A 26,666-nucleotide genomic window follows, 5' to 3' on the forward strand; every position below is an offset into this window, starting at 1 on the left:
AAAGAAAAAATATTTTGCCTGAGTCACCAAAACTGAGAAAGGCGTTCATGCTCTGACTCCTTAACTGAGTGGTTGCCTAACTCTGAGGGACCTGGAGAGGCTAAGTTTTCTCGGTATCTTCTAATGCTTATATTCAAATTATTACTGTCTACCTCCTGTAGATCCTATTTTAAGCATTGGTCACTGTCTTTACATGGCCCGGCCATGCATGTATCCTAATTTGGGATTAATGATTCCCTTAGACAGCAAAGTACTAGAGGACTGGTCACCTAAAACGTTAGTTTGACCCTCTGGTCTCAGTATAGAGGACATTTTCTCCTCCCATCACATCAAGAAGCTCCCACTTACTCTCATGTCTTTGGGAAACATCAGCCCCAATCATGAAACTCGTTACAGAACTAAATACGAACAGAGTTTGGCCAATGCAGAGACTTTTATTAAAATATCAGCTTGCATGGTTTTCCTGTTGATTGCGCTGTGGTATAAAGTTTGGTATTCTTGCATAAGTAAGAAATGCCACCAGTTTTGTCCTCTGATCAAGGTAACCTCTCAGAATTTGAGAGTCTTTAGTGAGTGTACAGGGATTATATTATAAGTTTCATTAAAAATTCAAATCTGATATAGGATCAATTGCTGTCAAAGACTCTCATGTGTGTTAAAACAGAAATAATGGAAATATGATCATTTACTAATTGTTTTTATAATTGCATGATAATTCACAAACTACTATAAAAGTGTATTTGGCATTGATGTGGGGACTATTCAGACTAAACCTTGTATTTCTGTTTATAGCTTTTCTCTCATTTAATGATACAAACTCTACCAATTTAAATCCATTTACTTCTACAATAAGATTTCACGGGGTATAATGAGTGAATAAATTTGGCCCAGGGTGAAAGTATGAATTTATTTTACAGTCCTACTAGACCCAAACTACAAAGTCAGTGAGTATTTTGTGTCCATGACTATAGTTCATGCTGAATTACATAATAACTATCTTTACGTTATTGTAAGCATACTGTACACTTGGCTGAGAAACATATGAAGCAAAGCTAAACAACTTTAGAAATAAAGAAAGCAGTGGTCCAACTCTTCTTTAAGTGGAAAGAAAGTAGTTTAAAATAGATAGCACTGATGCTTTAAATCTTGAACTAGATCTGTTCAAGGATGGTTAGTTCAGAATAGGTGGTATAAGCAGAATTACTTTTGTATATGATTATGGATCTGCTTGAAACCATTTTTTTCTCTTTCTTTCTCTCTCTCTCACTTTATTTTTTTTTTTTTCCTAAGGGATAAAGGGTTTCCTAAGGGATAAAGAGGAAAGATAAAGGGTTAACCTTTATAATCATTTCAAGCATCAGGATATAAGACTGTGGTACAAATATCCCTCTGCAAAGGTCAGGAGAAAATATCTTGGCTGTCCCTTATATTGACAATATATCAGGGCTCTTGATATAAAATAGCTCTTGATATAAAAACATTGTAGACAGTGATTTTGGGTAAAATGACTCTTATTGCAAAAAGAATGAGGTATTAGCCACTTAAATCTTTGAAGATTCTCTAATAGAAAAGAGGGCCATCAGGGGGTTTCTCAGATAAAGCAGTGCAGAAGACATAATGTCAGTGAACAGATCCAGTGAACAAAAGACTGAACAAATATTAATAATGGAATCAAATAGAGGAAAAAATTACCTAACATATCGGCAAAAATGAAAACAAAACAAAACAAAACCCACAACACCAGTAGCTTCATGGGAAATAATAGTTTTGCAATGATGACTTGAAAACTCAACACTACAGTTCAGGATTGCAGAAGATCCTTCAGTGGAGGCACATTTCAGATGCTTCATGTTCTCCCTTTCCTCTTGGAGCTGGGATTCAGAACAGCACTGTGTCTTCTGACAGGTGTTTAAGAGCAGGTATTCATCTTGTCTAACCTACAGCACCTAACCTGGGAGATTAATTTAGGAAGCTTAATGGAAGTAGCTTGCCTTGCCATGCTGTCAGCTTCTGACATGAAGCAGGAAGAGGTGTGTGCCTCATGGGGCTTGATCTTAGTTTTGGGTACTCTGCAGCAGGATAACACATGATTTGGTCTTGATGTGCCAGGCACAAATCAGGAAATAAATCAAAGTTCCTCTCCTAAAGAGACTCCAACTAATTGATCTATGAAGATCTATACTTCAAAATGTTAACAAATCAGAGTTCAGTGTAAACACTGCCCTTCTGATTGTTGTCTGATCATAATTACTTGCTAAAATAAACATTGATCTTGGTCTTTAGCCATTCAGAAGTCTTACTGATCTTTACAAGGACATTATCCAATGACTTTATTATGCAAGAAATTCCTCCGAATACTCCTTTCTCCTCTTTCATTTTTAAAAATTAAATACAAAGTGTATTAAAACAAGGCCAAAAAAAAAAATCATTAAATAAGTCATTTCCAAATAGTAAAATAAGTCCTGAAAAGGTTGTCTAATTCAGTTACACTGCATGCCATTCTGATATTTTTTAATAAATGAAATATTTATATAAAGATAAATGATATGTCTACACTCATCTAAAATCAACAGAGCATAAATTATGCTACTAGCAGAATTTCCTTTACTTTTATAAATAGTACATTTTTCAGAATTTGAGAGTTGCAGTTTCACAGCACTAAATTACAAATGTGCTTAGCTTTGATGTGTTCAGCTGTTATTTAGCAGACTGAGTACAATCTAAGAGTACCTGTAGTATAAGCAAGGAAATACCATTATCTAACATGACGAAATTACAAAAATGTGAATTGAGACGACATACATATGAAAAGCAGGTTTATGTTCCATAGGAAACAAGATATGACACATACTTGCAGTTGTTTTCAGTTTGACTGGGAAGTAAAAAGAGGAAAGAAAAATAGTAAGAACAGTGTAATATAGCTGAATGCTTCTATGGTGAAGAATGGCTTTATTTGTTTATTTGGCTTTATTTGTTTATTTACCATATATCAAAACATTTTTAGTAATCTTAATGTAATTAATAACAATCTAATGACATAATAACAGTAGGGATGTTTTTCTCAACACATAATAATGGCTGTACTAGAGTTAAGGATGAATAATACTAACAATAAGAATTTTAATTCTTTACTTATTTTCTTTCACTGAGAAGAGTGGAGATTTGTTAAACCCATGGTAACTGATTCACAGTGAAACTGAACTGTGCTTCTTCCTATAACTGCAGCAATTTTGCTCTATCTTATACAAGAGACACTGCGTAGGAATTATGATATGCAGAGACATTTATCATAAACTATAGCTATTGCCGGGTCATGATCTGAATAGAGTATCATATAACACCTTGCTATGGAGGAGAATTAAACTGCTGCTGATCCTGAGAAATTGACTCATGCGGGAAGGTTGTGAAGTCCATATAAATACAGATACCAACAAAAAAATCGGAAAATGATACCATTTAAAATAAACACCTTACGATAATAGTTCCGATTATTTGCTGGCATAATTTATTTAATGTCAGTGGAATTACAGGAACAGAAACTTAACCTTTGATATATATATATATTCAGAAAATGACAAAGGGCATTGTAAATATGCACTGTGCTACCTTAGCTATGGTATGACACGTCAAGGCAGTTTGATTCTGCAAAATACCTCACAAGACCATGATTTTGTTCATTCTGACATTTGTCATATGCAATAGAATTTTACTGTTTGTTTAAATAACACTTTCAAAAGTAATGAATGCATAAAATGCAGGAGTGCCTACCTGGTTTTGTAGTTGGAACATCTTTTTCATGCCTGATTGCTTCATGCTCTAGACAAAGGAAACATCATAACAAAATTACCATGTTTCTAAGCTTTGTTTTGCATGTCTCTCTCTCTCTCTCTCTCCTTTTTTTTTTTTTTTTTTAACTAAGAAGGATTGCCTGTATATTTTTCAGGAATAAACATTAATTTTCTATTGCTTCATGCTGTTATTTCAAAAAAAAAAAAAAAGGACAAATGTTTAGTTACTAACAGATTATCCTCTAAGGGATCTGCATCAAAACTATGAAGCTCAGTAGTATTGCACAAAGCTTTACATATATGGCTGCAATTAATGCTAGTAAGAGTTATATGCGTATATTAAAGAAGTCAGTTAATAGAGATTCCCCTCAATTTCTGAAATGTAATTTATAACCACTCTCCATTTATGTTATTTGAAAGGAGAGTACAGAGCAAACTGAGCAACCATTCATTTGACCTTTATGTTGAGTCAGACATACTTGAGCTGAATTCCCAAAGCCTTGAAGACATCCTATTCTGTATGGATAAATTTTATCTCACTGTGGAAAATAAGAGAACTAGCACAGCTTTGCAGGCCATGCACTACTCCCTCCTCCTGACCCCCTCCCATGCTTTTCAATTTCTTAATTATTACAGGAAATTATGAGACTTTATTTCAGGTTATTGGGGTTATTGGAAATAGAAAGGATGAAAATCTTTGTTAAAAAAAAAAAAGAAAAATAAAAAGGTCTATCTAGCACTAGCACTATATAATTTATACCAAAGACACACCTACTTGAAAGGAATTGAAAATAATAATACATTAAGCAAACAAACAAACAACAACAAAAAAATCATCAAAACAGCAAGTAGCAGCTATGCCAAATGCATGCAAATAGGGACCACAGTACATTTTTAGAGCTGAACAATCAATGGACAGCTATGCCAGCCTTGTTTACAGGCGATGTCCCCCACAGCTAAAAGTCTGTGTATCAGTTATTTTTTGAGCAATGAGAAAGATGCAAAGGGAGTTGTAACATGGAAAATGTTTAACATGTAAGTAGCCTCTGAAAAAAGGGCAATATGCCTCAACCCTTCTGCCATTTGATGAATAATTGAACATCTAGCAACAGCGATTTCAGGTGAAGATATATTCCAAGTAATGCTGAGATGAAGACATGACGGTGAATTTCAAATAAGAAACAGTTTTATGAGGTGTGAATTAAAACTTACATCTTCAGAGAGTCATATTTTTTCCCACATCTGTTTTTTTCTTGGGGGTGGAACTATATGGGGACTTAACTGAGTTGTTTTTTTTATTATTATTATTGTTATTTTTCAGTTTATCTTCGTATGCTGAAGGTAGGAAAGATACATAAAATTAACATGCAGACTGCATGGTATTTTAATGTACGGACTCCAGTTCTTCTTGACTGAGAAAAATGCTAGATGCAGCTACATTAAAAATATTAATATGATTAGGAAAACATAGATTTTTTTTTTTTTAAACTCAGCTTGAGTATTCATTCAACACAACTAATTCTTAACAGTGATATTTTGAAAGCTTGTTACTCCTGTATTAAAACTTTGTTGAATCTTGTGATAGGGGAACTGTAGAGTAAGTTGACCCCTGTACTGAAGCAATTGGTTATGTTAAATAGGCTATTAAACAGCAATGACAAGACAGTATGTTAAATAAAAATAATGTAAGGCATGGGGATACATACACCATAGTTTTAAGCAAATATATTAAGTTCATAATTAAGTTCATATTAAGTCCATATATTAAGTTCAAAAAAAGCCACACAGTTATATTACAGGAATTTTTCTGATCAAGGTAGGTACCACATACTTGCTGGTTTTGCCTGGGCTACAGAAGAAAAAAGAAGGTAAATTATAATATTTAGATACAAAGAGGATTTTTTTTCATATTAAAATATTTTATTTTAGTTCAGTTCTTATTTGTTCTTAGCTTTCATCACTCATATAAACATGTACAACATTCAGGACCCCCAAAGCAGATATTTTTTAACATGTTTAGATCTTTGCATGTCCTCCTAATTATCTGTTCCTGCTGAAATAATGTAGTATCCTGTCATTTAACGTAGTTACGCATTTGTGTGCTCCAGAACCATTTCTCTCAAAAACTAAAAGTAAAACCTAGCTGGCCCTAAAAATAATTGTGAATGTAGGTGTGAAAATCTAATAGATTCAAAGATGCCGTTTCATTATTCTCCCAACTTGTTTGCCTATCACTAATTTCTAACTTGTTAAAAACTCAAAAAATAATTTTACAGCAATTTCTCTGTCTCTATTAACAGAAACATAACTTACATGGTTTTGAACAAGTCACAGTAGTTTATGATTAGAAAAAAACTGTCAAAACTATTTTTACTGGTTAAACAGTGCTGTAAAACATTACTTTATAGTAAAATGATAGATTATCATGTGAGTATCATGTGCTTATAGAAAGCAGTATAACCAACAAATTATATAAATATTCACAATTAGAGACAGAATCATACTATTCTGTACAACATCTATTCTGATACTGAAGAGAAGGAAAACAGGAAAATCACATACCAAATAAGAATGGAAATGAGACAGCAAATGGCACTATTCAGTTTAATACAAAACTGCATTTTATTTTATTTTATTGAAAATATTCATAATCACCACCACCACCATCATCATCATATCAAATAAAAATCTGTTGATTTGGCATAATTGTCTAAGATTTGGCAATCTTTCATTCTGTGTTTGGATAAATGCTACTCCAAGTAGAAATCAAGAGGCTGATATCTAGAAAAAGCCTTCAAAAAAGCTTTGTGTAACCTGTTGGTGATGATGAAACTGTTCTAATTCCTTGATGACTCTTCAGGGCTTTTATAACAGTCAACATTATTTGAACCATTATTATCACAAAATGTACAAGGTCCCAAAGACCTTGGGTTAGTTCCAAAAACACTTTCCCCATGAGAAAGCCAGTTTAAGACCCATCCAAGTCCCTAATCAAACTGGTGCTTCATCCTCCTCCACCACTCCCTACTTGTGCATTGTTCTCTGTGTTGTAAATTCAGTCACTGGAAAGTTCTGAGCTTAAACAAAACAAAACAAAATAACCAACCAAACAAAACCCAGCAATGCCTTATACTGGGGATCATTTCAGATATCTGAGTTACAGCTCCACTCCATTTCATTGCCCCAGCTCTGGCACAGAGGCTGGAACAAGCAGCCCAGGGCTCAAACACCTTGACCTGGCTTTGTCATTGGAAAGACTGTTCTTAAAACTGCATCTGCAGTTGCCAGTCTGCTGGGTTTTCTCTAAGAACGTGTTCTCAGTCACATATTTCAGAATACCATAACAACTGATTGTAATGCAAATACACTACATTAGAAAAATTCTGAACAGTGTTTAACACCCCCTCCCCCCACCATAAATCACGAAAGAATGACTTGTTCCTACCTGACTTCTCAGTGGGAGCTGTCTTTGGTTGTTTAATTTTCTCCTCTGTATTGTGAAAGCCGCATTAAAATTAGAAATTCATGCTGTGTTAGAATAGGTAGATATAACTGGAAAAATATTTCTAAACATGATATTGTACATATGATTCACAGTGACAAAATAAATGCACGCCATTAGCATCACTACTCCATTGTAGCACTGTAAAACAGCATGTATACATTATGAGTTCTGGCTGCATGGTGAGATCATACACCATGGAAAAATAAATTACTGTGCCTAATGTCTCAGCTACCCGAAAACAGCCACATACCTGGTTGTGTCTTTCAGATAGGCACTCAGGTGGAAACTGTATTTCTAATAATACAAGTATTATAACTTTGTGGACCTCACCCTGCTAATGTGTCTAAATTCAACAATTTAGTATTATATGACCCTGAAAGCTCAGATATTGCCTAGCTACAAATATCTATGAATTTATACATTTATACAGTCTGAACACAAGAAAGGTATGGAGACCCCCCCCCCCCGCCCCAAGCACATGCTGACTTGCACAGGCACATCCACACAGGGCAGCATCAGTTTAAATGCCAGACCATGACACATGCTACTGGGCTATCTTACCTAGATAGACCCAGCTGGATATCTGTCATAAAACCTTAGAGAAGCCTTGAGCTTCTGCTAATATCATGAGAAAGGCTGTCCACGTCCACATGCTGGTGAGCTGCCCCTGGCTGTGCTCAGCACAGTTCACATGGTCCAGAGGACATGGACCATGTCAGCCTCAGCTACCAGACCTGAGCTGCCTCTCCTCCAGGGATCTCCAGCCGGGGGGATGAAACTTCACACAGAGGCACAGGCAGGGCTGCACTACCTGATGAGGCAGGGCCTTGTCTAAAGCCCAATAGCCCAGTCAGATGGGAATTGCAACATTTTTTTTTTTTTTTTCGGATCTCTACTCTGCCAGTTCAGTTGACTTGAACTTTCCCCTTTTCCCAATCTTTTCATAGCTCTGCTCCCATTTTCTCTTTTCCCATACCTGAATTCAAACTTATCTCCTAACCCCTACCTTTCCACATTCACATATATCACTGCTTTTCATTTTAAATACTGTTCAGACATATTCAGAATGTGTTTCCTTTTCCTCGCACTGATGGAAACAGTTTACAGCCACATGCCTCTGACACATTCCTTTCCCTCAAGACCTCTGCCAGGCATCAGATGACACAAACTGAGTGACGGTCAGGTTTGGTAGGGATATCTTGTCCCTTGAAGCCATTCAACTAATCTGAGTGCTAGCTGACTAGAAATACTCCTGGGTAATCTGTCTGTGCATGCACAGAACTACTTGGCTACTGAAGAGGAGCTATGTTTCCAGCCTGTCAGCCAGATGTTCTTAAATGAGATAACAGAGGGGAGACACAGGGGAGGGGATGGTGGTTGGAAATATGTTGAGTGGTCTCAACATACATGACATTTCCTTTGAATTTAGCATGTAACTTCCAGAGATTTTTTTTTTTTCCCCTGAGGGCAGAGAGTAGGTTCATCTCTTTGTCTGCGCCCATTTCTTTTTAACTTAGCTCTCAGATTCCCAGAGGTATACACTTGCCAAACAGAATAAAAAGACATTTATCATGAGGCAATAGACAGAGAAACAGTCTTGCTGCACGGTCTGTGTTTTTCATCCATAACATTGCAGCATGAAGCAAAGCAACAGTGCACATGTGAACTGGAAAACATACAGCAATAGTTTTATTTATTTATATATTTATTTATTTGCTTTATTTCTGGTAGGAAATCAGTACTGATGGGGGAAAAATGCAGGGAGGGATAAAGCTCCATTTATATCGATCTTTTCTATTCTTTGGAAACAAAAAATAGCTCTGCATTGCTATGCTTTACAGTTGTCATCTGGTAGGTGGTGATTTAATTTCTCTTCACTCATATTAAGTTAAGGGCTTTTTTTCTCCTTACTCAGCTATCGTTATTGTCAACTTCTTATGAAAACAGTGAATTAAAAAATCTCATCTCCGTTTCATGGCTGTCTGTGAAAGTAGAAATGTTGTTATAGCACAACCAGCAGCTTGAAAATGCAACTTGTTGAGATAAAGTATTCTCTTTCTGCTCTTAGATGAGCTTTAACATATTAGCAATGCATTTCACTAATTTAGATTGGGATATTAAGATTTCCATATACCAATAAACAACAACAACAACAAACTCCCAAGGACTGCTGACTTAAACATAGGCCCTGTAATATCTGCTGGATTAATGACAAGTAAAACTCAACAAGTTCGTGTCTTCTCTTTCTTTGGGTATTATTCCTGCTCTTTTCAACACCAAATAGGATATTCTTGCTTTTTCTAATTCTGGTGAGAATTTACATCAATGCTTACCCTGTACCTCTAGGAATCAACCAAACAAGTCATTGAGTGGATGGTAAGTCTGATCCATTTAAAAGTAAGAGAGGGAGTTTCTTTTCAAAACAAATTCATTTCTGAAAACAGAGTATCTTGAACAGACCTGAGGACTTGCATTCATCTGGAAATAAACACAATAATTCTTCAGTATTCTCTCACCTACCTATTCTGCAACTTAACTGTACAGTAACCATTGATCTACTGATTCCCCTGGAGAACACCCTGAAGGCTGCAGCTTGTCTTCTCCTGCCAGATCTACAGGAGGTGACTGTATAGCTTTTTGTCTGAGTGCCTAGCAATTAGTTGTAACCAGAAGAAAGACTGAAGGATCACATCAGCAAAACTTAAGAACACTCTACAAGGGAACACACTTCAAGAAATCAGGAGGTTTCACAGAATCATTTCAGTTCACTGAAATTTCTGTATGGAGAAAAGCAGTGAAAACAACAACAACAACAAAACATCTGATGTGAATGATACATAGCATTTTGACAAGAAAAGAAGAAATACTTCATGTTTTCATTTTATAATATGGTTTTACATCTCTTACTTTTTATATTTAATATATTATGAGGAATACAGCAAATAAATAAACAAATAAATAAATTGATGACCTCATAAATCTACAGAAAATCCTCTATCTTTTTTTGCGAATATTTCTGAAAAAATCAGATTTTGTTCTGATTTTAAATATGACCAAAGTTCACAGCCCTGAAATATTTCATTGGAGAGAATTTCTTTCTTCTGCAGAGCTCTAGTTTTGCAGCACTACTGGCATTAATATTCATTTTTGTTTTGATGTATCTAATTTAAATAGAAAAATTATAAAGCTGTAAACATTTCTCTGTGTATTTCAGGCAGTTTCAGAAGAATTACAGCAGGAAAGAATCCTCCTGCTTTACTTGCTCCCCTCCACCTCCAAATCCCTTTTTAATTTCCCTACAGGATCAATATATTTTCTGAGATTCTCTAGTTTCTCAGTCACATGATACTCCTAAATCTGATGGCAGGATGCATAGAAATGAAAGTCTGAAGCTGCTTTGATTCAAGGTGAAAAAGAAGGCCACTGCTTTGTGCGGAATGAGGCTTTTGTAATTCAGTCTGCTAACTCAAGAGCACTCATTGGCACACAGCAGGCAGAAGCATTATTACCACCTGTGCCTGCAGATTAATACTTCCAGTCATCAAACTCAAAACAGCCACTGCTCCCCAAAGCAACCGTTAATCACCTGAGAAGAGATCTTTTACACTAAAGGAAATTTAGCAAGTTTTTTTAATTATTTTTTTATTTTTATTTTTTCTTCAAGCATTTAAATTCCAAGGGCTTTAATCTGGAATATACTGTACTAGAGCAAACTCCTAATCAGCCTGAGGTACAGGCTTTGGGACAAGATGCTCTGATGTTTGCAAGTGCCTTGCAATGGAAATTTATTTTCATGCTAGTATCTGGATCAAAACAGGCTAATCGTGCAGCTAGACGTGGTTTCATTGTGCTGGGAGGGTGAGTAGTCATGCCACCTGCCTAGGTGACCCACAGATAGGCTGTTGCTGACCCCTGTCATCATGCACAGAGCTGGACAGTGTGGCTTCCTCAGTTGGGCATTCCTGCCTCAGCAAGACCCCCTTGAACCTACCTGCTGACTGAAGCATTCTGCTAGATCTAAATATATATAAAGCTGAGGAATATTGCCTTTTTTTTTTTTTTTTTTTTTTCACGTTGACTCCCAAACAGCAATACAACTTCACAAAATCAGCTGTTCAAGGCTTTCAGGAAACCTCAAATTGTCTATGAAATATTTAACTTGCAAGTAGTTTGTGTTCATGTTATAATAACAAATGAGAAAAACGGTAAATGTGTAGAAGAAATTGATTTAAAAAAAAAATCAGGAAAAAGGAATGATGCAAAACGATTCTGTCTGCTTAACGTTGAACATTGCTGTCAGTGCTGACAGCATTCAGTAAGACTGCTCAGGAGCCGTGTAAGCAGAGCATCAATAGATGAGGATTTCTATGAGGATATCCTCTTAGCCCTGTTTCTTTAAACCAGACCAAACTTCAGATCCCCTTCTTCCTCCTCAAGAAGTATGAAGAGTCACAAAGCCCTGGTTTGAAGGGGGACCCTGTCCATATCACTGCGGCCAATTATAGTTGGTTATTTACAGTTACCTGAATGCATACTCAACCCAAGATTTTTTGAATTGTCCAGCTCCTGTTCTTCTGAGACCTATAATCTATCTAGAGGCTGCCTTTGATCTGGCTATCATATACCCTTGGGGGATAGTAGTTCCAACTTTATGATGAGACTCACTTCATGTTACATCTAGTTTACAGAAAAAGTTGAGATGGGATAATTTCAAATAATCTTCTTGATGTACTAAAAGGCAGCACTGACCCCCCTTTCCAAGCACTGAAAAATGGGAGAATTGTTTCTGACAATGTTTTATAAGTCATACTGCACTAATGAGAGAGAGTCACAGAAGCTATGAAAAACTGTCAAAGTCTAATCCTTTTAGATAAATTTCACACTTATTTTTGTTCCTTTCCCAATCCAATTTTGAAAAAGCCAATGACACAAAGCACAAAGCTCAAGGAAGTCTCCCAGTTTTTCACACCACACAAATCCTTTTTGAATGGAGCCAGGAATAACTGGAAATTATATTACCAAACATACCTGGCTTCATCTGAGAGATAGGTTTTTCATGTTTGATATGTGCAGGTTCTGCAAATGAGAAGAACCACCATGTTAGAGGGCTTCTTAATTCTTAGATTTTAAAAATAATAATAATAAAAAATCTTTATGCTTTTAAAAGATGACTTTGCATTTTGTATTAACATTACACTTGATTTTTGATAAATACATTTCTTGGGAAAAGGTTTTAGTTTTTTAAGAAAATCTTTCTCAAAATGAAAGTAATGCCAAATAAAAAGTGATTTTTGACTTTTTGTGTTGCCTAAGAAATTGCAAAATTCCTTTTTAAAAAATAAATAAAATATAAATTTAAAAAAATTGAAATGCTGCTACTACTAGTTTTGATTGATACCACCTCTCTACTATATAAAACATTTCTCCTTAATGCTTAATACAGGAATTATGGAAGCATTATTATTATTATTATTATTATTATTATTATTATTATTATTATTATTTAGAAGTGTGGTAGTCTCATATAGAATGGAAAACAAAAATTTAGTATATTGTTTAAATAAAAAATAGCTTTTCATATTCCTCTGTTAGTCTGGAACCAATTTTTCTGGATTCCATTGATATGTTGTAAAGCAATAAAAATTATAAATATTATATTGTATTACAATATAAACTGCATGTAATTTTGTGCTATCTAAAAATAGTGATATCCAAAAAACAAAACAAAACAAAACAAAACAAAAAAAAAACATTATGGCATAGACAAGCTCTGGAATTTCAGAGGAAATATTAAAAACACATTTCATGATGTTTCATTCTGATTTACAGCAGCTACGTGTAAATTGTGTAGCAGGTCAGAGCGGCAGCAGACCAAGAGGTAAATTCCTCCATTGTATGGATCAGAGCCCAGGCCAAGGAATAGCACAGGCCCTTCCTGCTCTGTGTCCCCCACAATTTTTTTCCAGTGAGATGCTTTCATGGAGGCAGAAGGCACAGGTTGGTCTTACCCAAACCTGAACTGGAAAGGGGTTTCCGCACACTTTGGGACCTGTGAAACACACGTAGTCCTGCATTACAGTCACTGAAAGCCAGTTTCACAGATCAAAATCTCATCTTCAGCTGCTAAAACGATGAAAATGTAAAAAAGTACCTTCCTCCTAAATGTTGAAGTAACAGTATTCTTAAATAACTTTTACTTACTGTGTTCATGAGTTTTCTCTGAAGTGCCTAGAAACAAATGAAAAAAGAGTACTTTAATACTTGCATGACTAAAATGTAAGATTTAATGCATTTATTCATTACATTTGTAGAGAGATTAAAAGAAAAAAAAAACCTTCAGTGAACTCTGTATTAAAATCTTTAACAGTTAACATATTCTTGTTTATACTACCCACCCCAGCCACTTAACAGGACACTTCAGGAACACAAACACCTCAAATTCCTCATTGAGCTGGCATTTGATACAACTACTTCTGACAAACCTCTACGTCTCCTCGGTGACCTGAGTTGCCCTCCCTAAATGGTGACCTAGTATATACTTGACCTTGGGCAATGATACTGCTAAGTGAGGTGCCTGTTATGAGATGGTGCAAGTTCAGATGAACGAAGAAGTAACACCTAAGTTAAACTAAACCAGACCTCATAAGAGGCCCTGACAAGTGCGCTTGCCCCAGTAAGGTCAGTGAGCTTCAGATAGATAAGTTACATTCTAAGGAGCAGAAAGAAATATCTGAAAACATTATTAGGGAACATCTGAACAAAAAGAATCAGCACCTCAGAACTATAGTTTTAAACTTTGTGTAATTTCATATATATTTTTGTTTTCCATGGACTATAAGAGAACATTTGTCAGTTAAAGAGAGAGCTCAGGGAGCCATGCCCAGTGCTATTACTGGTGCTCCAGAAGGAAACCCAATGCCCAGGCCCAGTTCACCAGCTGGATTTTTCTTTTTAACTTTTGCAAGGAAGGTATTTTTCAGGACATGAAGACTCTGACACCCATATATAACAGCCTGCCATGTGTGTAAGAGCAGTCCCCCAGGAGATGCAGCAGTGCAGGGGATGAGCTACCTTTGCAGGCCCAGACACGAGAGCCACACGTCTGCACTGAGCTGCTGGGCAGCGATGCACTGAGCTCCTCAGCTCCCATGCAGGACAGAAAGTAAAGAGCTGCTGTGCAGATGGCTTTATGTTTTGTTTGCTTCTCCCGCAGGGGAAAGCTGCTCTTATTTTATATGCAGTCTCTGTTTAATCCCAGTTGTCACTGTGACGTAAGGAGACAATAGCTGGGGATGGCATGCAGAACAAAGTAAAAATAATGGAACAGTTTTTGGGGTAGTAGAGAATAAAGATACAAATTAGCTGGACATGCTGGCTCATAAGCTTAGATAAATTCTGTTGTAGCGGAGTATCTGTGAAATATCTCTGAAATTTGGAGAGGTGATTCTCTGTATCATGTCAAAAGACTTTGTGAGATATGCTCACCTAGCTACAGGTTCCAATTTACTAAAAGAAATTCATAGCAAATATATATATAAAAAATAAAATAAATCTGAACTTCAGGAACTGGTATAATGACTTATATCACTGTATCATGTTACACTTTCAAAAACTACCTACAATGACAGAGGTAAGCCAGAGGTAGGCCCAGCCTTCTTTTCCTGGTATAACAGCAAATACAGATAAAAACAAATCAGAGAATTTTCTACTACATGTTTTGATGAAAAATTATGATCTAGAATTAAAAGTTTTTGCAGGATAAGCCAGCTATGCTAAAACATAGCATATGTATAAACATTTGTTTTGCTAAATATGCTATGATTTCAGTCAGTTCAACATGAATCCTATCCTTCTGCCGTGTCATATTATCTCATCAAAGATGTCATTTAAACAACTTATGAAGGAAACAAAAACCCCAAAATGGAATCCCAAGAACCTTAGCTCCTTTTTTTTTGCAGTATCACAATTGTCTGTAACACAGATACTCTGATTATTAACTGACAATGAAAATGGGAAGAAGATAAATGCTAAATGTCAATGACCTAGTCAGATTTCTAGAATGTTTATTTACATTTTATGTGGTATTTAACTTAAAGAATGAGAAATGAAAGGCTGTGTTCTGCTGCTCTCACTCATCTCATGTATTATCTTGCACTGAAAGTGAAGCAGTTCTATTCAAATGTTGTGCTTAAATGTTTCTTTATACAGTGCCTAGATAAGCTGTGAAATGCCATGCTACAAAATGTGCGGATGTTGAAAATTTCCATAATTTCAGAAAGTGAATATGCAAATTGAAGAAACAACTACCAAGCACTGTTAAACATGAAGATGCCATTTCTGGCTTAGGAAGTGTCTGAGCTGAGATCATGGGAGGTCATGAGGCTCTGCTATATGACTGTTTTTGTCCTGTACTCTTCCCTAGGTGTTCAGTGTTTTGGGTTTTGGATTAGATGAACTCTTGTTATCACTTCAGATAATTGTTTTGATGTCACTACTTGTTGCCTTGATAACTCCTTGGTTTTCATAATGTTAGAAAAATCGGTCCTAAGTAAGTACTGTATCTTCATTTGTTTAGCACTTAAGCCATATTAGAGGAGGAAAATATTCAGATATGAACCTAATGAAAACAGATGAAGTTTTGATGAAATACTTGAAGCTCTATGAGATCTGAACTTGATCAATGGAATTATCAGAAAACCTCAGAAAAACATTTCTGAAATTCCTTTTGTGTCATTCTAAATTAATCGTGGTGACTTGGGCTTGGTGGTTATCTTGCTGTTTTTCACATTTGCTTCAAGTTTTCTTTGACTCTTGCCTGCTATTCTGAATGCCAGAAGGGTATTAATTATGTACGGCATGTTTTTGTAAATTAGCTTCAGATATGGGTTCAGAATAGAAATCCTCTGTTTTATTGAACCACAAATCAGTGAGGCTAAAGGCAGAAGATGCTTTTTGGTTTTTGGTTATAACTTGTCTATTTTCCATCTGGATAACAGTCATTTGATGTTTAGACAACAAATAGATTTATAAGTGTGCATGGTCTGTAAGGAAAGAATATGTTGTGCAGGAAGTGAAAGCAACATCAGAACTATTTCTTTTAGTGAAAAATAACAAAATAATAATACATTATGTAGCTGACGAAATTATATTTTATCATGTAGTTATACTATAAATAAGAAATTTATTCTCCATTAGACTAAATTAGAGCTTGGTTCCCCAAAGATGGAAGAGAGCACAAGGACACTTCAATGGGATACGTACTGGGTGTTAGATGAATACAGATGTGATATTAATCTATAAAAAAATTACAGGCCAAATGAGCAATCAAGATCAACACGAGTCTTTCAATGGAATTCTCAAGATTTGTGCCTATATCTTCACTGTTATACATTGTGACAAAGATGAGATTTTGTTTCTCTTACACAGGCTAGATAAAACTATTCTTCCTTAAAATCAGCTATAGACAACATAACAAATGGGCTCTTAGACAATCTAACAGATATTCTTCTTTCAAAGTTCATTGGGAATGCTGTGGTCTTCAAGAACTTAAGATGCTACCTCATTCTGCCAATCACGAATGCACTTTTAATTTGAGGTTGAAGGAAATAGTTTTATTCTAGTCAAGTGCAAGGATTTTCAGACTGTGGAACAACTGTATTATCAAAATGACAAGCAGAATAAAATATATTCTTTACATTTGGCAAGTTCAGAAGGTCTCAGATGATAAAAATTTTGGAAAACATTAAAAATAATCATGCAAAGGGATTCATCAGGGCATATCACCATTCAAGAGCAGCAGGGGCCTTTGTAAAGTACTTGCCTCCCTACTCTTTGTCACTTATGGGAGCAATCTAAAGTTCACGCAAGATTTCTAGATCAGCAGGCCTGATCCACCATATCTCCACACGTCTCCTTCTCAAGTCCTGCTGGCTGGTTAAGCAGCTGGCATACTGTGCAGAAAAAATAGCCCAATGAATATATGTTTTAAAAAATGACTCTTCACAGAACAGGTTAGTTGCAGTAAGGTTCCTGTAAAGAACCTTGTGCTAGATTAGGATATTACCTTGACAGTGTATGGCCAATAGTTACCTTAAGGAAGGGTCAAAGTAAAGAAAGTATGAAGTGCCTTTTTAGTGATGGTGGTGGCATAAATAGAGGGAGCTGGTGTGTGATTATTCTAAACTGAAAGCTATGTAAGCCACAAGGCTTACAGAATCTCTTAATTTCATACCGAGTCCATTTGACATTTTTGCTTTATTTTAAACCTAGCATTCTCCAGGGTATCCGTCCAAGTTTCTACACATTATGGAACTACCATCCCACATTAACAAGAGTTACAAAATATTAAGTGATTCGTTAATTTTATCTGTAAGAATTGCAAGAAAGCAGAGAAATTGGACTTCCAACAAGTGCTGTGTACTAGTGGGAGTGTTTGTCTTGGTCTGTGCAGCACCACAGACTTCCTTGGACCACTGTTTCAGCACGACTTATGAGGATAGTGGTGACAATAAGGTAAATGGTTAAGGTACGCCCTCCTAAAATGCCATGGTTTGCCAGTATAATTAATAATTAACCCCTACTATTAGAGCTTGTAGGGTATTCATCTGAAACAGACTGTTTTTTTTTTTTTTTTTTTATTGCTGCCTTCCACCAAAAGCTGGCAGTCTGTTCTCCCAGTCCCTTCTGCCTTATTTCTTTTACCAGAGTAGTCTGTTGCAGGATATATGCCTTCATGCAGTTGGCATGTTTGTGTCCTCACTGTTTGATTTGTCATTGACCTTGGAGCTGCATAGTGAAGAATGAGCTGACTCTTGGTTTTGGGGGATTTTGCTGCTGTTGTCTAGAACAACTTGTTTTGTTTTGTTTTTAAGATTTATTTTTAACTGGCAATTCAAGACTACTTTATATAACTGCGAAAAACAAAAAGTAGTTCACAGAGAGGAAAACTTTAGCATGGGGTAAATATAATAGAAGTAGCAAAGAAATACAGACATTTGCAACATTTTAAAATGATTTTTAATGAGAGGAATTGCTTCAACTTGAATCTGAGATGCATGCCTATAGGGAGCATCACTAATGATCCCAATCTTTCTCTGTTTCCCAGTTTGTCAGTTAAACAATAGAAATGCACTGGGAAATGTAAGTCTTGTTGAAACAGCAATCTCGTTTGATAGCACTAAAAGTTAATGCCTTTAAAGTACTATAAGTCTTAAAATCCCAGGAGGTCAAATCTTCCATCGACGGAGCTGTAAAGAATAAAATTTCAGTCAAATGTAGATGAGGTACATATGCTGTATTAATGCATTTCATCTTTAGGCACGTTGGGTGAAAGGCCTGAAGAGCTTCCTCTCAATATCATCCTCAGCTTCTGACGTTTTCATGTGCTCTTCCCTGAAATTATGGGATGGGAACATACAGATCAGGGAGAATATGCTTAACAAGCCTTTATTCTTAGTAATATCTGTTTTATGTTTGCATATAGTTAAGGCAAAACATAGCAAAGCTCAGGCCATACAAGTTATTCCAACACAAATTATTGGCATATAAATGGTAATTGAATGAAATCGGGCAGATTGAAGTATGTAGGATGTTAGAGTGATGACATTTTTTTTTCTCAATATTAACACTAATTTGTGCAAAAATAGTGTTGTTCACCATTCTAGATAAACAACTGGAGCCAAAAAAAACCACCTCTTGATATTATTAATACTAATTAATATTTGAATATCTGTTTCATAATGGCTGTTATTTGTGAAAGGAGCCAAGCTAATTCCCTGGGTCTAGACTCCATGCAAATATCTTGAATATGATCTTATTTGTTAAGCTTCTTAACAATGATTGTAAAAGTATCTATGTAAAGTATAAGAATGGCTGACCATTCTTATATATGAATTCATATATGTTATTAAATAAATGTATAATAATGTTCATTAAGACAACAATAAAATGGCCTCATTGAAATCTAGAAAAGAAGGATATTGGAGAAGAGATTAATTGATATTAGAAGTAGAAAATAATAAAAAAGCAATTAGCTTTTGAAAAGATGGACTTTTTCTGGTGTGTTATCCATATTAATATGGTGATTAAAGCAGAGGACTAATGGCTAGCTTCTACAGGCAGAATATCCTGAGCCATCTTCTTTTCTTGTGAAATGCTGCTGATCACTGTTTTTCTTTAATTACAACTTTGCAAGAGCAAAATACCTCTAAGTATTCATTTGCAGCTATCTTTGCACAGGGCAATAAAGGAGTATTTTATCCTGCGGAGAAATTTGTAGCCAATTAACCATGTGTTATATGGATATCCAGGTGTTTCAGCATATTATGCTGATCGACAAATGAAAGAGTTGCTGACGATGCCAATATCCATGTTACACCTAACTTATAGTAACAACACAGGTCACCAATTACACAGAGCACTCTTTCTTCAGAAATCACAGCTGTTGCATAATCATTAAAATACTATTTTAAGTACCTCCACTTATTGGAAGCAGGGGCTGAATAAATTACTCTTGTACTTTAACACAAGTTACAATCATAACTGTAATTGAAATGCTATGCAAGATCTATCAATGTGAATTGTTTTGCGGGTTTGCCATTAAATAAGACACACACAAAAAAAGTGTAATCTCAATTTTACCTTGAAGGGATTACAAAGGTGTAACCAATGGCAGGGTTTAGATTAAATTCTGCTGAAGGTAAAATTGTGGGTATTTTAAATATAAATAAATAAATGTAAGTTAGCATCATTAATTTTATGTGCCTTATCTTAATAATGAATACAATAAAAATGAAGTGTTAGGATGCTAACCATGGATTTTGCAGCTTAATGCTAAATATAATTATTTGCATTAAGCCTTTGTCTCAGTACAATAACCGTAGATATTCAATCTACTATTAAGACCAATAAATGACTGCCTTCTTTTGCTCACCTTTCTTCTCTTTTGATGTTAGGTTCTTAAAAAAGAAAAATTAAAGTTTTGAAGAAGGTTGTTGAAGTCACAAACAACAAACTATAACAAACTATCATGATGTTTATTGCAGTATGTTTTTTTATTTTTATTTTTTATTTTTTTTACTAGACCTAAACTCTATGCTTTGTTTTGGCCAAGTCAGAAATATGGGTATCTCCAAGGGGCAATTCTTTGCATCCTGACAGACATCTAAGACAGACAGATGAATGACTCTCTGAAGATTCTTACTTTTCTCCTATAACTTTAAAATGAGAGTTAATAGCTTCAACTTATATGACTAACTTTAGATATCTAAATTTGTATGAGGTAAAACCTCTTAATTGTTACCTCATCTGAGGATCTAAAAAGTGCTTTAAATTTATGAATTCAGGGAAAATGCAGCATATGGATTGGTCTTGAGCCCAGTGCACTCATCATTCTTTTGACTACTTCCTACTTTCATTGAATGGGTACTCCGAAAAGTGTGTCCTAGTCATGTTTTATTCTAACTGAAATATCTGCAACATGGAAAGTACAGGAACCCAATCCATTAAGATTTGGCCATCACTTAACAGAAGTTGTGTATTTGAGCATTAAGTCTCACATAACCATGCAAAAATGTACATTACTTATTTATATCCTCTAACATAGCTGAGGCAAGGTAAACAGAGTACTGGTACTGCTGTACCAGTAAAACTGCTGTCTTGGACTTCCGGAGGGCTGACTTTGAGCTGCTCAGGACGCTGGTTGGCCGAGTCCCTTGGGAGGCGGTTCTGAAGGGCAGAGGAGTCCAGGAAGGCTGGGCGCTCCTCAAGAAGGAAATCGTGATGGCACAGGAGCGGTCCGTCCCCACGTGCCCAAAGATGAGCCGGCGTGGAAGAAGACCGGCCTGGCTCAACAGAGAGTTGCGGCTGGAGCTTAGCAGAAAAAAGAGGGTTTATAATCTTTGGAAAAAAGGGCGGGCCACTGAGGAGGACTACAAGGATGTAGCGAGGCTGTGCAGGGAGAAAATTAGAAAGGCCAAAGCTCATCTGGAGCTCAATCTGGCTACTGCCGTTAAAGACAACAAAAAATCCTTTTACAAATACATCAACGCGAAACGGAGGACTAGGGAGAATCTCCATCCTTTACTGGATGCGAGGGGAAACCTAGTTACTAAGGATGAGGAAAAGGCTGAGGTGCTTAATGCCGCCTTTGCCTCAGTCTTTAGCGGCAATACCGGTTGTTCTCCGGACACCCAGTGCCCTGAGCTGGTGGAAGGGGATGGGGAGCAGGAGGTGGCCTTCGCTATCCATGAGGAAATGGTTGGCGACCTGCTACGGAGCTTGGATGTGCGCAAGTCGATGGGGCCGGATGGGATCCACCCAAGGGTACTGAGAGAACTGGCGGAGGAGCTGGCCGAGCCGCTTTCCATCATTATCGGCAGTCCTGGCTATCGGGGGAGGTCCCGGTTGACTGGCGGCTAGCCAATGTGACGCCCATCTATAAGAAGGGCCGGAGGGCAGACCCGGGGAACTATAGGCCTGTCAGTTTGACCTCAGTGCCGGGGAAGCTCATGGAGCAGATTATCTTGAGGGTCATCACGCGGCACTTGCAGGGCAAGCAGGCGATCAGGCCCAGTCAGCATGGGTTTATGAAAGGCAGGTCCTGCTTGACGAACCTGATCTCCTTCTATGACCGAGTGACGCGCTTGGTGGATGAGGGAAAGGCTGTGGACGTGGTCTACCTTGACCTCAGTAAGGCTTTTGACACCGTTCCCCACAACATTCTCCTCGAGAAACTGGCTGCTCATGGCTTGGACTGGCGTACGCTTCGCTGGGTTAGAAACTGGCTGGATGGCCGGGCCCAGAGAGTTGTGGTGAATGGAGTCAAATCTGGTTGGAGGCCGGTCACTAGTGGAGTCCCCCAGGGCTCGGTACTGGGGCCGGTCCTCTTTAATATCTTTATTGATGATCTGGATGAGGGCGTCCAGTGCACCCTCAGTAAGTTTGCAGACGACACCAAGCTAAGTGCATGTGTCGATCTGCTCGAGGGCAGGAAGGCTCTGCAGGAGGATCTGGATAGGCTGGAGCGATGGGCTGAGGTCAACTGCATGAAGTTCAACAAGGCCAAGTGCCGGGTCCTGCACCTGGGCTGCAACAACCCCAAGCAGAGCTACAGGCTGGGAGATGAGTGGCTGGAAAGCTGCCTGGCCGAGAAGGACCTGGGAGTATTGGTGGATAGTCGGCTGAATATGAGCCAGCAGTGTGCTCAGGTGGCCAAGAAGGCCAACGGCATCCTGGCCTGTATAAGAAGCAGTGTGGCCAGCAGGTCGAGGGAAGTGATTGTGCCCCTGTACTCGGCTCTGGTGAGGCCGCACCTCGAGTACTGTGTTCAGTTCTGGGCCCCTCGCTACAGGAAGGACATGGACGTGCTCGAGCGAGTCCAGAGAAGGGCGACCAAGCTGGTGAGGGGTCTGGAGAACAAGTCTTACGAGGAGCGGCTGAGGGAGCTGGGCTTGTTCAGCCTGGAGAAGAGGAGGCTCAGGGGCGACCTCATCGCTCTCTACAGTTACCTGAAAGGAGGCTGTAGAGAGGTGGGGGTTGGTCTATTCTCCCACGTGCCTAGTGACAGGACGAGGGGGAATGGGCTAAAGTTGCGACAGGGGAGTTTTAGGTTGGATGTTAGGAAGTACTTCTTTACCGAAAGGGTTATTAAGCATTGGAACGGGCTGCCCAGGGAGGTGGTGGAGTCACCATCCCTGGAGGTCTTTAAAAGACGTTTAGATGTAGAGCTTAGGGATATGGTTTAGTGGAGTACTTAGTGTTAGGTCGGAGGTTGGACTCGATGATCTTGAGGTCTCTTCCAACCTAGAGAAATCTGTGAATCTGTGAGAGGTCAACCAAATTTCAGCTAATTGATGTAGATTTTCCAGACCATTTTCTATATTTCATGAATATTCCACATTCATTAATATTCCTTGAAAATGCCTAGGTTTTGCTGTTTCAGCAGGGGAAGTCAAAGCCTACGAATGTATAACCATGGTTGTTTAATAAATAAAAAATATCTTTAGGCAGGAGTGGATTTACAATTAAGAGTACATTGCCTGTAGCTTAAGGATCCTGTAAAGTGTTCTTCAATATAATAAAGACACTGCTATTTTGTTTATGATTCCAGAGGGCAATGCTAACTACTGGCTCACAGGTCCTTTGGGCTCCATCTCGTGGCTAATTCAATGACTGTTAACTTTTGAGGGAGATTCCTACCTCGAAGGAGTCAAAATAGCACTGAGAAGTTAAACAACATAGTTGTTTGTTTTATCTTCCCATATATAATAACTTCTATTTTTTTTCCTCTGTTTAGGAATATACTGTTAGGGGTCTGTGTAATACATTTTGCAGTTATAGAATTAGGTAGTCTAATTTCTTACCATTGAGGCACTGTAGAAAACTACATACTGTAGATGTGGTTCGTATTGCACTAGTGGCATTTGCAGCTGGACAGAAATCCTAAGCTGCCATGGAGATTTGTTTTATTAATAAGGAGGCTACCTTTTTTTTTCTTTCTTTCTTTTTTTTTCTTTTCTGGTCATAACCAAAGCTAAGCAATTCTGAAAGACAGTACTGCTCAGTTCTTTTTCAGTTTGACAAACATTTTGATTTTTCTGTATATTGCAAAGAGATACTTATGTGCCTTGGTCAGTTTATAGCACACTGTATAGAGGGCAGCAGTTTCCAAGTGATGGATAGTGTCCCATTACTAGGAGTAATTGAAAGAAGTTGTCCTTTACTGGATTGGCAAAAATCTGTAGTTTGGAGCTAAAATGTATATGCTTTACCTATTTTCTAGATTTGTTTGGTATTAGCTGCACTTAGACTATATGTATTTTTTTACATCATGATGTGTTTATTGGGAAAAAGTCAAAATGTGATCATGCATACTTTCTTGTCAATTTTCTGTTGATGAATATTGTCAACTGAATGTAGGTTTGGCTTTCTAAAAGCTGTTAAATGAATTTAAGAGCAAGCTGCCAGAGCAATAATGTTGAAAATCAGAACTGGAGTCATGGTATTGTCTACTGGCAAATAGCTTCAGCATCTCACTAACTTACAAGTGCTCATAACATCTAACTAGACAGTCTGTAGGAAATGAGACTCCCAGCAGACAACTAGCCTAACTGCCTCAGAAGCAAGATGGAACTCTTTCATTCATTAGCTGTAGGGATCCTATGGAAATGGACTTCCTGGCAGCTCATGTTCCTGATCCATGTTATACAGTGACATGGCTCTTACATTTATGCATGTGGATGTGTAATCCACTGGAATTATGTGATGGTTAAATCCTGTTTGGCTTCTCCAGACATTTTTCACTAGAATCACAGAAGTAATGAATCTTCAGGCAAGCTTTCCTAACTTTCCAGACTGACCCAGAGAGAGAATTTACTACACTTGTTAAGGTTGCTTGCTTGACATCCCCATCTCAGTCCATGAACTCTTCAGTCAGATATCAATAAGGTATGGGAACTATGAACTGAAATGAGAAAGTCCATTTCAAGAAGAATTAGGAAACCTTAAAATTGACTTTAAATTGGCTCCATTTTTCACAAAGCACTTTTGGAACACTGTAATTAGGAAACATTTTTTGAAATATAAAAGTTCTGTTTTGGTTTACTATATTAACATATATATATATTTTTTTTTTTCCATAAAAAGGGCACTTAAAACTGAAAACTGATGAAATATTTTGGTTTGAAAGTTCTGTTTATCATTTTCTTGAGGTGTTCTGGAGCTGATGGGCTTTATATCACCTCGCTGGTATCTGCTTCTATTCTAATTCATTTGAATCCTGGCTTGTAGTTGTGTCTGTCTGTGTGTGTCTGTGTGTGTGTGTGTACTAGCAGCAAAATTTGCTCTTGGGGATTTTAGGAAATGCTTTCCTCACGCAAAGGGTTGCTGCCTCTTGCCCTTTAGAAACTGACAACTCTTTACACATTCCTATGACAGTTCCTGTATCCCACACATGTTTAAATAAAGCATAACATGACGCTGGGAGCTGAAGCTGACTGTTTTCTAGGACTTCAGTCTCAAAGTCTTAGAAACCTAACCTTTCAAATAGAAGTGATTAATACATAAGTTTCATGCATAAATTGTGCCTCACTGTTCCTTGTTAGAATCACTCACATTTGGAGAAATCAATGAAATATGTAAGCTTTCTCCATCTTAATTCTGTTCTTTTCTGTTGCTATCAAACCCCTTTATGTCTGATTTATGCTATATGCAGAATGTACCGTTGATAGAAAGTGTCATTCCATCTTCATCTCTTCTCTTTTTATGATGGCTTGTCACTCTGTATTGCTCATTATTCTTGCTTTGCTAGATAAGGGGTGTGGATTTGAATAAGATGGAATAATTGGAGAAAGCTTCATAGACAGTACAGTGTCTGTGTGCTGCATGATTCACATAAGAAATGAAAAAGTGGTATTTGAACTGTGCGTGCTACTAGAACAACGTATTTTGGATAATGAGCCAGTCAATTTAGAGCACTGCCTGGCTACTTCTATTATTTTTTTGCAGCTGGGCAAAAAATATTGTATCCTTAAGCAAAACCAGCAAACTTTGCCTCCTTTTATTGCAAGTCAGAGGAATACACATGCAACATGGAGCAATTTTTGATAACAGAAAAAGCAAAAATAAATAAAAACTGACAATATTGGGAGTTATGCAATATTTTCTGTGTGGGGGCCACAGAGGGTGTGAAGCTACTTGTAAAAGTCAAAGCACAGTATGTTTACTTTTGGGAAGAGGCCTGGTTACTTCTCTCCCTTTGTCCAGTTTAGAACCTATCTATTGAAAACAGGAACCTCAATGAATGGACAGTTTTCCTTAGTTACTAGAAAATATCGGACTGGCATGTTTTCCACTAAAATCACAATCTTCCTCGCTGAAAATGTTGGTCTTGGAAAACCGGTGGGAGGTTTAACCAAAATAAAATAAAAATAAAATAAAATAAAATAAAATAAAATAAAATAAAATAAAATAAAACAAAACAAAATAAAATATTAATAAATTATTAAATTATGGTATGATTAGAAGAATGACCAAAGCTGACTTTTTATTCCCTTCACACCTCTATGTTTCTGTGAAGAAGGTTCATGGTAACTAGCAGTGCTTGAAAGTATCCTACTGTACTTGCTGGCAAAATCCTCTCAACAAATTAAGAAATTAGAAGAAGTATTTAATTTTTTTTTTTAGTGGAAAATTTATTTAAAAAAATGGAAAAATTCATCCAAATTCAAAGAATATTCATTAGAAATGTAATTTTAAATCTTTTTTTTGGGGGGGGGAGTTTATGGTAAAGGAGGAAAAAAGTCTTAACCAAGAGCAAGCAGTAGGTATTTCAAACAAATCCTCTTCATGTTCTTCTAAGTCAGTGGTCAAGCCTA

At 37.0% G+C, this 26,666-nt stretch overlaps 1 protein-coding gene across 3 annotated transcripts in view; it reads right to left on the reverse strand.

Annotated features, from left to right (window-relative positions):
• The window catches only part of TRDN (triadin), a 245,164-nt gene that overhangs the window by 28,049 nt on the left and 190,449 nt on the right, over window positions 1-26,666 (reverse strand). For all 3 annotated transcript variants that reach the window (XM_083830645.1, XM_083830644.1, XM_083830643.1), the window contains 6 exons: window positions 13,495-13,521; window positions 12,322-12,369; window positions 7,234-7,278; window positions 5,620-5,637; window positions 3,769-3,816; window positions 2,852-2,872 (listed from right to left, as the gene is read on the reverse strand). In XM_083830645.1, coding sequence (XP_083686771.1) covers window positions 2,852-2,872; window positions 3,769-3,816; window positions 5,620-5,637; window positions 7,234-7,278; window positions 12,322-12,369; window positions 13,495-13,521 — 207 coding nt within the window. The remainder of the gene's footprint in view (window positions 1-2,851; window positions 2,873-3,768; window positions 3,817-5,619; window positions 5,638-7,233; window positions 7,279-12,321; window positions 12,370-13,494; window positions 13,522-26,666) is intronic.

Source organism: Anser anser (genome assembly GCF_964211835.1).
Source record: "Anser anser genome assembly, chromosome: 3".
NCBI lineage: Eukaryota > Metazoa > Chordata > Aves > Anseriformes > Anatidae > Anser > Anser anser.